We start from the raw sequence: 9234 nt of genomic DNA, 5'->3' as shown, positions 1-9234 counted from the left end.
GCGGGCTTGCGGGCGGGCTTGCGGGCGGGCTCGCTCGCTCGCTCGCTCCACTGCTGCCGAGCTTGCACGTTCAGGTGACACTGGCCGTGGAGCCCCGAGGCTCTGCTTCTGTTCGCCTCAGCTTCAAAGTGAGAACAGTTAGTTTGGGGTGCCTCCCTGGTGAACCCTGAGAATTGAGAGCTCCGAGCCTCAGACTGTTCAGGTCCGTGAGGATGCCGGTCAGTGAAGCGAGACCCTCTTTGGTTTAGGTCTTTGTAGCAGTCATTGCCAGTGCTGCCACAGTGGTGTGCTTGGCAGCTTGCTTTTTAATTTTCTAAAGCTCGTCAGCCTATTCCTAACGGCTTACTGACTAAAAAGACATCACAGCCATGCATAGGCACACCTGAGTGTCCCAGGACACAGTCCGTGGGGCTCTGAAAGCGTCCATTAGCTGGGATGCTTCCTCCGAATGAGAAAGGGCCGTTGCGAGAAAAGACACGAGCCACGCGAATCCCGCTTGCCTGTACGCAGCAGCAGTTTCACCACTGGGCTCTTCCTTTGATTCTCTGCGAAGCCCCGTGTCTCGGCAGCCTGTCCCCTGCCAACGTGCGCCCTTGGTGTCTGATGCGCTTTTCTCCTGAAGAGTGATGACCAAGTTTGTGGAGCTCCTTAGTAGTAGAAGTGACTGCAGGCGCTCATGGCTGATGTCAGATTACTGAAGAAGTGCTTTTGCACAGCTTCACAACTTGTGCAAATTCTCTGAGGAAAATTGCATTGCTCCTATCACTGACTGCTACAATCCCGACTGAGTTAGTCTGACTGAGTCTGGTGGGATGGAGTCACTCGTGTGCTTGCAGGCATGGCTTGCACTGAGACAGGGCTCTCAGCCGCCCCCTAACTCCCCTCCTGTGGAAGCCTCTGGTAGGGATTATAAAATCGTAAGGCGTGAGGACCTGTAAATTGTATCCTATCAGTGATAGATAGTACTTCTTTGTTGTGTGACTTGAGCCGGGTACTGTGAAATAAGTAACTGGAAAATACATTTCTTCTTTAGATTTTGACGCAATTACAGACCCTATAATGAAGGCGAAAATGGTGGCCCTAAAAGGCATAAACAAAGTGATGGCACAGAACAGTATGGGCATGCCGCCGGTGGTGATGACCAGGTGAGCAGGGCGGCTCGCGGCCTCCTCACGTCGGGACGCGCCGGTGTTGGCGCTGGTCTTTGGAAGAGCGCTCAGTAGCTCAAATCATATTGTTGGGACGCACAGAAAGCGTTAGATTGCCTCTCGTGTCATCTGAATACGATCAGTTGAAAAAGGCTATAGAAGTGTTAGGATTTAATTTCCATTAGTTTCAAGGAGAGCATAGAACTTCCCCAGAAAGCTTGAAGAGCAATTTATTTAATCAGGAAATTGAAAGCAGTGAAGCATGTGTTCTTGTGAACACATACGAGTTGTCGTGCTGACCGAGAGCTCCTAGGGCTTCTGGAGATCTCCCGCCCTAGTGGATGAGAAGATCAACAGGCCAGCGGTAGTTCATGGGGCATGTTGAAGAAGATCGTTCTTGGAGCCAGTGAGGGCATGCTACCCACCTGAGGAGGGGGGGGGGCACTTCTCAGCTCGCCGCGAGCAGTTGGCAAGAGGGCACGTCAGAGAGGCGCACAGATGCTCTCGGTCCCTTAGCTGCTAGCAGAAAAACCGGAAACAGGCATTGAAGGCGACCCAGAGTTGCCTCGCTCTGAATCGCTGCGGGTGGAGTATTTATCCCCCTTTGGGGGAAGAAGGAGCCACGGGGCAGGTCGCCTAGGTGTTGCTTATGGACCACGAGAAAGCTGTGGGGCTGTCGGAGGCAGGATCACAGGCCGGCCCGAGGCCTGGAGACAGAGTCAGAATTACGGCGGAAATGGATATAAACGCCACAGGCAGTGTAGAAGTAGGAGTCTTATTAGGTGACCGAGCCCTTCAGGTGTATCCTGGTTCAGTGCTTGGGACCCGGGACACGGCTAAGAGCAGAGTCGGTGCTTCTAAGGTGCTCGTTGCCGAGCAGCGTCTCAGCAAGCAGAGGCAAAGGCAGAGGCTGCATGGAACGGAAACCCACGATGGGAAATGCCGTGGCGAGAACTCGGAGATGCCTGCTCCCTGGCGGCTTTGACGAGGCTGTGTGGCTGTGGCGGTTTCAAGGGAACCTTAACCTAGATGACCCTAGGAAAGTTCTCCCCTCTGGCCAGGCAGAGCACGAGCCTGCCAGCCGCGGCGCTGGGGCTTTGCGTGAGCGCCAGAGAGAAGGTGCAGCCTTGCCGGCCTCGTGGTGGCGCGGTGGGCCATGGGGCCCCACGGACGGGCAGCCTGTCCCTGACCAGGCCGTGCACCGGTCCTGGGGAGCTCAGTGCCGCTCCTTCCTTGTCAGGGCTTGTCACGGGGTGGGGCGAGGCGGGGGGGAGGCCGCAGGCCACAGCGTGGAGCCGCCTGCAGGCTGGTTGCCGAGGGGCGCTTCTGGGCGCGACTGCGGCTGATGGGGAGAATGTTTATCTGCGTCCTTTCCACTGTCGAGCTTTCTTCTTGGTCAGTGAGCGTTTTTTAATTTTATTTAACATTAGATAGAGAAATGTGTAAAAACGGAACTTCTTGACTGAGAGTGCATCTTCTGAGGTATAGAGCACAAAACACTTAAGCTGTCAAAAACTGCTAGTTGGGTCTAGAAATAGTCTTATAATTCATATAATTAAACCCACTTTATTTATCGAAACACCACAGTCGCAGCCTCGAGCCGGCCTCCTTGGGGCCCCCGGTGGCGGGCACAGTGGTCCTTGCTGCAGCATCGGGGAGCTCACGCGGGCCTGAGGGTGGCTCGGGTGAGACACTCCGTGGCCTCCCGCGCAGCCGCGCTCCCGCAGCAGCCACGTGACGCTCAGTGCTTCCTCCGCAGGTTCCCCTTTGTGGGCCCGGCAGTGCCCGGGACGCAGAACAGCGAAGGCCAGAACCTCCCGCCGCAGGCGCTCGCTCAGGTATCTGCTCGTCCCCAGCCTCCAGGCCCGTTTGACGGTGACGCCGCAGGCAGTGGGGGCCTTAGACCGCCAGCACCGGCCCGCAGAGTGAAGGCTTTTCCCACTGTAAAGCGAGGATGGCTGAGGCCAGAGAGTGGCTGCTGGCTGGGAAGGACGCGCGTGTTTGAGGATGGGAAGGCCACGGAGGGAAGCCAGCTGCTCAGGGCTTTTGGCTTTTGCTTACCTTGAGCTCCAGACCTTTCCATGACCTACACCCTGGAATGAATCGTTATATTTAAAACGGAAAGCTGCTCTAGACAGAAAGTACTGATTCATTTTCTAGCTGTGGTCATGCGCTGCCATTCACTCCTCGGAGTCCTGGTTTTGTGTGTGTTTGTACTATTTAGCACTTAGAGTAATTTTAAATGTAAAAATCATTAGTATTCAGTGTCGCGCAGTGTCCAGGACAGCAGAACTGCTCATTTCATGTTTTCTCCACTGATTTTTTTCCCATGTACCTGCTGGAAAAGCGAGAACCGCCTACGGTGTGACACTTTGGGGCTCCTTTTTTGCCCTGCCGCCATGCTTTACGTTTATTTTGCTAATAGGCATATTGTTTGCATTAATTAAGCGAGAGAGACACCATCTGACGTGGGCGGAGCACTGACTCTCTAGCTGAGTCCCAAACTCCCTCCACTGCAGCCCTCTGTGACAGTCCGCAGCCTCTGCCCCGCCTTCCGGATGTCAAGTGCGACACCGTCCGCGCCGCAGTGTGGCGGGGCCGCGTGTGATACTGGCGGCCGCCTTTAGATGCAGCGCACGTCCCGCAGAAATCAGACGACCGAGCCAGTGTGTGCTGGGACCGCCTGCCAGTTAGCGTTGCTCCTCACAGTGTTGCCAGGGCGCGCGGGGCCCCACGCCCGCCCCCACCCAGGGAGGCACACTCAGTCAGCAGGAGGGCTGGCGCCGAGTCGGTGTGTATGTTTTCTTACTGGTGCGTGTCGGGGTCCCTGGCTCCGGCTCACACAGGGCTCGGCTCTGGGGAGTGGGGCCCGGGAGCCCTGGCACCCGCCCAGGCCAGAGGTCTCCCCTGCAGAAGAGGCGAGGTAGATTTTGTCCCCCAGCAAGGCTCTGCGTGGGCGTCTGCCCAGGTCTGAAAGTGCTTGACCTGCCTACGGCTGCATTTTTGGTGACTCACCCCTTCCTGCACCCATGATTGTCACTCCCTGGAAATCTAGGCGACAGAGTGGTTTAGAGAGAGCTGTAGCTTTTCGGTTGTCACACTAAGTAATTCTGCTTTTTATAAAAGTCAGAGGTGTTGTAGGAAACTAGAGGGTCCCCCCTTCCATTTCTTTCTTTTTTAAAAGTTTTTCCCCTTTAACTGAAATGTGGAATAAACCTATTTGTAAATTTTACTTATTTTAGGATGGCAGTATAACACATCAGATTTCTAGGCCTAATCCTCCAAATTTTGGTCCAGGCTTTGTCAGTAAGTATAAATCTAATAAGTTACATGTTCTCTGGGGATTGCTTGTTGGCACTACATCTGTGTTCTTCTCAAAACGTGGGGTTGGCTTAGCTGTGCTCCTTCTAGCCTGAGTGCCCTCTCCCACGAAACGCCACTGCCCTGTGAAGCGTCTCTTCTTCAAGGCATGTATTTCCATTGCTTTACTTTCTCTGCATGAAGAGCTACAGTTAGAGAATCTCCGACACGGAAGATGCCGTCCCCCTCTCCAGTACCGTGGCTGCTTTGTGCGTAGACTGGGCACTCGGCGGCCTAGGGCTCAGCCGCCCGTCGCCGCAGCGGCGGGCTGCCCGAGTGCCAGGGCGCGGCTTAGCAGAGAGTGGGCGGCAGCATGTGTGACGGAGGCGCGGGATGCCCGCGAGTTCCGCCTCGCTCCCTCCAGGGACCCCAAGGTGGTTCAGAATAGCTGTCCGAGTTCTCCCCAAACTGCACCTTTCGGAAATCTTCAGACTGTTTAGCTAACTTTTTTTCACCGTTATTTTTCATTTTGCTCACCTCTGCTCTCCTGGTTCCAGAAACCAGAAAGGCTTTCCTCGCGGTAGGTCTCATTCTACCAGAAGCAGAACTTCTGAAATCTTGTGAAAAAGCCTGTTCTTGAAAAATGCCCTTCAAATTCGTTAGATTAGATTTCAAGTTCATACCTGTACTGGACCTTCTGGGTTTAGGAACAAACCCAAAGTCCGACCTTTTGAAATTACCCCTGCATAAATTATTACTATTATAATTTGAGCATATTTGCATTGAAAACAAATCAACTGCTGTGACCAACTGGCTTTTTCTGGCTTTACTGTGCCCATTGGCTTTGGCTGGATTCTGACTGTATGACGATACTCTGTTACATTGATGTAATTTTTCAGCTAATGTCCTTGGAATTGTATATATTCATTTGTCTTGCTAGCGAGTCAGAAAGGCTTATTCAGAACTTCACTACCATAAGAAAACCCTTTGGGGCTGGGGGGGCGGGGACCTGGTGTCGGCGCAGTAAAGTGCCCTCGGAGCAGGGGCGCCCCGGCCCGGCCCGCGGAGGGAGGGCAGCCGCAGGAGGAGCGGGCTCTCCTTGCGTAGGCGTTTCGCGCGCACACAGCGTACGCCAGTTAAAGGGACTGTCGCTGCGTGACTTAGACTTTCCTTACGAGACATAGATTGCGATCGGCCCTTTGCAAAGCTGCGGGACTGCCGCCCTTGCAGCGTAGGAGAGTCCCGGCCGAGGAGCAGGGCACGTCAGGCACGCGGGGCCCTCAGAGCGGGGCAGCCCTCCCGCACCCGCCTCCGGGCCCTGCTAGGAAGGGCCCTGTCTCTTCACAGCCTGCAGGCCCGGGTGCTTGGCGCACACGTGCAAAGCACGTGGCCTGCTGTGGGCCAGTAGGTGAGCGCGTACCTGGCGCAAGCCCACTGCTGCAGAGGCCTCCCGAGACCTGCTCAGGCCTGTCGGCTCTGCCTCTTCCTTGAATATTTTTCCGAAAATCTCCTACTTCATAGTCCATTGTGGTCTGAAGTTCAGTATTGTGCTTTCAAAATATGTGACAAGGTCATGGCCGAGATGCATTTCCTTATAAATGAACTGTGTGACTCACTGTGTTGGACTCTCGGCAGACCCCAGCAAACTTAGCACAGATGGGCCTTTCGGTTTTACCCCCAGATGACTCTCAGCGTAAGCAGTATGAGGAGTGGCTCCAGGAGACCCAGCAGCTTCTCCAGATGCAGCAGAAATACCTTGAAGAACAAATTGGTGCCCACAGAAAATCTAAGAAGGCCCTTTCAGCTAAGCAGCGTACAGCCAAGAAAGCTGGGCGTGAGTTTCCAGAAGAGGATGCTGAGCAGCTCAAGCACGTCACCGAACAGCAGAGCATGGTCCAGAAGCAGCTGGAGCAGGTAACGCAAACAGAAGGTCCCCGCAGCTGGCGAGCGGGGCGCCGGGCCGGCCTGCCCCTTGCCAGGGGTGCAGGACTGGGTTCGGGTGGTGCGCAGAGCGTGCCAGCAGGCCAGGGCCCTGGGAACGCCGCCACTCGGACGGCCGTCCTCGACTCGCCAGAGCCGTGGCGGCACGATGCGGGGGCTGTCGCCCGTCCACACTCCGGCCGCAAACTGGGGCGTCCGGGGCGGGGAGCCTGGGGGTCTGCACTCGCAGTTGTCCCTCTGCCTTCTCCTCAGGTTCTTAGAGGCGTTTCAGAAACAGTTTAAATCATGGTTGATTTTATGGTTTCTTTGCAATATTGTGATTTTTTTTTTTTTAAAGATTTATTTATTTATTCATATAGAACTGGGGTACAGGCCAGAGGCTCAGGGACGGTGAGAGGCTTCACCAGAGACAGAGTGGGGAGCAGAACAGGCAGATTGACGAAGTACACTGCTGAGGGGAGCAGCGGGCGGGTCAGGAGAGGTCTGGCTCGCCATGTGGTCTCCTCCGGGGCAGGCGGCAGGCGGGAATCGAACTCATGCGGAAGTGGCTTCAGACTCTCAGTGCTGTGCTTTAACCCGCTGCGCCACCAGGGAGGGCCCGCAATATTGTGATTTTAAAACACAGCTGCATCTTACGGTGTGAAGGACTCATTCTTGAAAAATAAGGCCGTTTGCTTTGCTGTTACCTTCCATTAGAAACCAGGCCTTCCTCAAAACACCATGTGCGCTGTAATAAAAATGATATTTAAAAAGAGAAGTTTAAAATAAAGTAGTGGTGGTGTTCAAAACACTTTAAGACCCAGTCTTAGGTCTTCACCCAAGTGAACTAAAAACTTGGGTTTGTGCAGAGACCTGTAACCCTAGTATTTATAGCAGTTGTATCCATGGCTTCTAAAAATTGGAGCCACGCCCAGAACCCTTCAGGGTCAAACGGCCGAACAAGGTCTGAAAGAAGAAGCTGTCGATACAACCGGCAGCCCCACGCTGACATCCTCCACATAGCGCCGCTCTCGAGGGTGAGCTGGGGGGCCAGGCTCTGACCATGACGTGCCGCAAGGGGGTTTCAGGCTGACTTCCCGGGCCGCGGTTGTGTTGACGGCCGCGCGCTGAGGTCCATAAAGTTGTACATCTCGGAATGTCTTTTTTGGTTTTGTCGATTTGAATTTTTAAAATTCATTTGAAGAGTCACGCAAGCGTTAGTGGAAGCGAGCGCTGAGGGCTCTGAGTCGGCTCTGAGGGCGCTGACTCGCAGGGGCACTGCCGGGTCGGCCCGCGTGGCCTGAGGACACTGGCCAGCCCCTGGAGGTCGCTGCCCCGCCTCCAGGACAGCGAGCCAGCATGAGGGGGGCTCAGACTCGGAAGTCTCTAGAATATGAGCTTTGGTTTCCCATGGTGGCACATCGTCTCGTTAAAGGCTAGGTATTTCTTAGAAAATGTTTTCACCATTTTGTTACTGCCTTCCAGCATATTTCTGTATGTTCCCTGTGGTGGGTCAAGGCCTAGTTACTGCAGACGTGTGGAGCAAAACCCTACCTAGAAGCTAGTCACTGAGCGTGTCGCTGGCTTCTGTGTGGTTGCCACAACCTGGCTATGCTGCCCGGGCAGGCCAGGCGTGGACATTCCAGGTGCTGTTCTCAGGGCACGCTTCAGTGCTCGGCCCACGGCGCATCCTCTGCTCCGACCAGCAGCCTGGTCAGGAAGGACTGAGGCCACGGAGAAGCTGCTAGCCCCTCGGTGCTCAGGGAAGCTGTGTGCGGCTCTGCATGTCTCAGCCACCGAGGGACAGTGCCGTCCCCTCCTCCACCCCAGTTTCTCCCGGGAGGTGTGAGCACGCAGGGTCTGGATGTCTGCGGGCACGTGGGGGATGGGGGGTTTGGGGAGGGAAGTCACCTCGTAGCCAGCCCCCGTGGACATGCTCCAGGATTTCGCTCCGACTGTGACCAGTGATTTCGGGTTTACCAATCTAGTTTTTTGTCAGGTTTAAATGAAGTTTGAGTTCGGAGTTTTTCTAACCCAGTGCATTAACCCAACTTCTAAGACTTGACAAATAGCTGATTCCTGTCAGTCTTCACGTGATCTTTACGACACTTAACGTGGACCAGAAACTTTTCTTCGTGTTTATTTCAGAAAGTATTTCAAATGTGGTTTTGGTATTTCATATGTCAGACATTTTATTCCACGACGACATTAGTAGAGTCCTGCTGTTACGCCAGGGGTCGTTGGTGATGCTTTTGTTTGTGTGGGCTTCACCTTGTCATGATCCGCAGCCGGCTTATCCGCTTGATAACCGCAGTGCACACGGTAACGCTGCCTCTCGTTGTCCAGATCCGCAAGCAGCAGAAGGAGCATGCCGAGCTGATCGAGGATTACCGGATCCAGCAGCAGCAGCAGCAGCAGCAGCAGCAGTGTGCACTGGCCCCACCGGGGGTCCTGCCCGGAGTCCAGCCACAGCCGCCGCTGGGGGCGGCGCCTGCCCCTCCGGCCATGAGCCAGCCTGGCTTCCCCCTGGTGCCCCAGCAGCTGCAGCACCAGCAGCACCCGGCCGTCCTGTCCGGCCACAGCAGCCCTGCCAGGATGCCCGGTTTGCCTGGATGGCAGCCAGCCGCCACCCCTGCTCACCTCCCCCTTGGCACCCCCAGGATTCAGCCCACCGTGACCCAGTTACCTATAAAAACCTGCACGCCCACCTCGGGGCCGGTGTCAAGCGCCAGCCCCCAGAGCGGACCACCCCCGCGGGTGGAATTTGATGACAACAACCCCTTCAGCGAAGGCTTTCAGGAGCGGGAGCGCAAGGAGCGCTTGCGGGAGCAGCAGGAGCGGCAGCGCGCCCAGCTCATGCAGGAGG

The 9234-nt window shown here is 55.3% G+C and overlaps 1 protein-coding gene across 1 annotated transcript in view; it reads left to right on the top strand.

Moving 5' to 3' along the window:
* KMT2C (lysine (K)-specific methyltransferase 2C) overlaps nucleotides 1–9234 on the top strand; it is a 118880-nt gene that overhangs the window by 89119 nt on the left and 20527 nt on the right. Inside the window, exons 39-43 of the mRNA XM_012733869.1 lie at nucleotides 1034–1145; nucleotides 2908–2986; nucleotides 4391–4454; nucleotides 6130–6362; nucleotides 8715–9226. Coding sequence (XP_012589323.1) covers nucleotides 1034–1145; nucleotides 2908–2986; nucleotides 4391–4454; nucleotides 6130–6362; nucleotides 8715–9226 — 1000 coding nt within the window. The remainder of the gene's footprint in view (nucleotides 1–1033; nucleotides 1146–2907; nucleotides 2987–4390; nucleotides 4455–6129; nucleotides 6363–8714; nucleotides 9227–9234) is intronic.

The sequence above is a fragment of the Condylura cristata genome, unplaced genomic scaffold, assembly GCF_000260355.1.
Source record: "Condylura cristata isolate star-nosed mole 26May11 unplaced genomic scaffold, ConCri1.0 scaffold00042, whole genome shotgun sequence".
Lineage (NCBI taxonomy): Eukaryota > Metazoa > Chordata > Mammalia > Eulipotyphla > Talpidae > Condylura > Condylura cristata.
The sequence above is the reverse complement of the archived record's forward strand: the minus strand, read 5'-3'. Positions and strand labels throughout refer to the sequence as shown.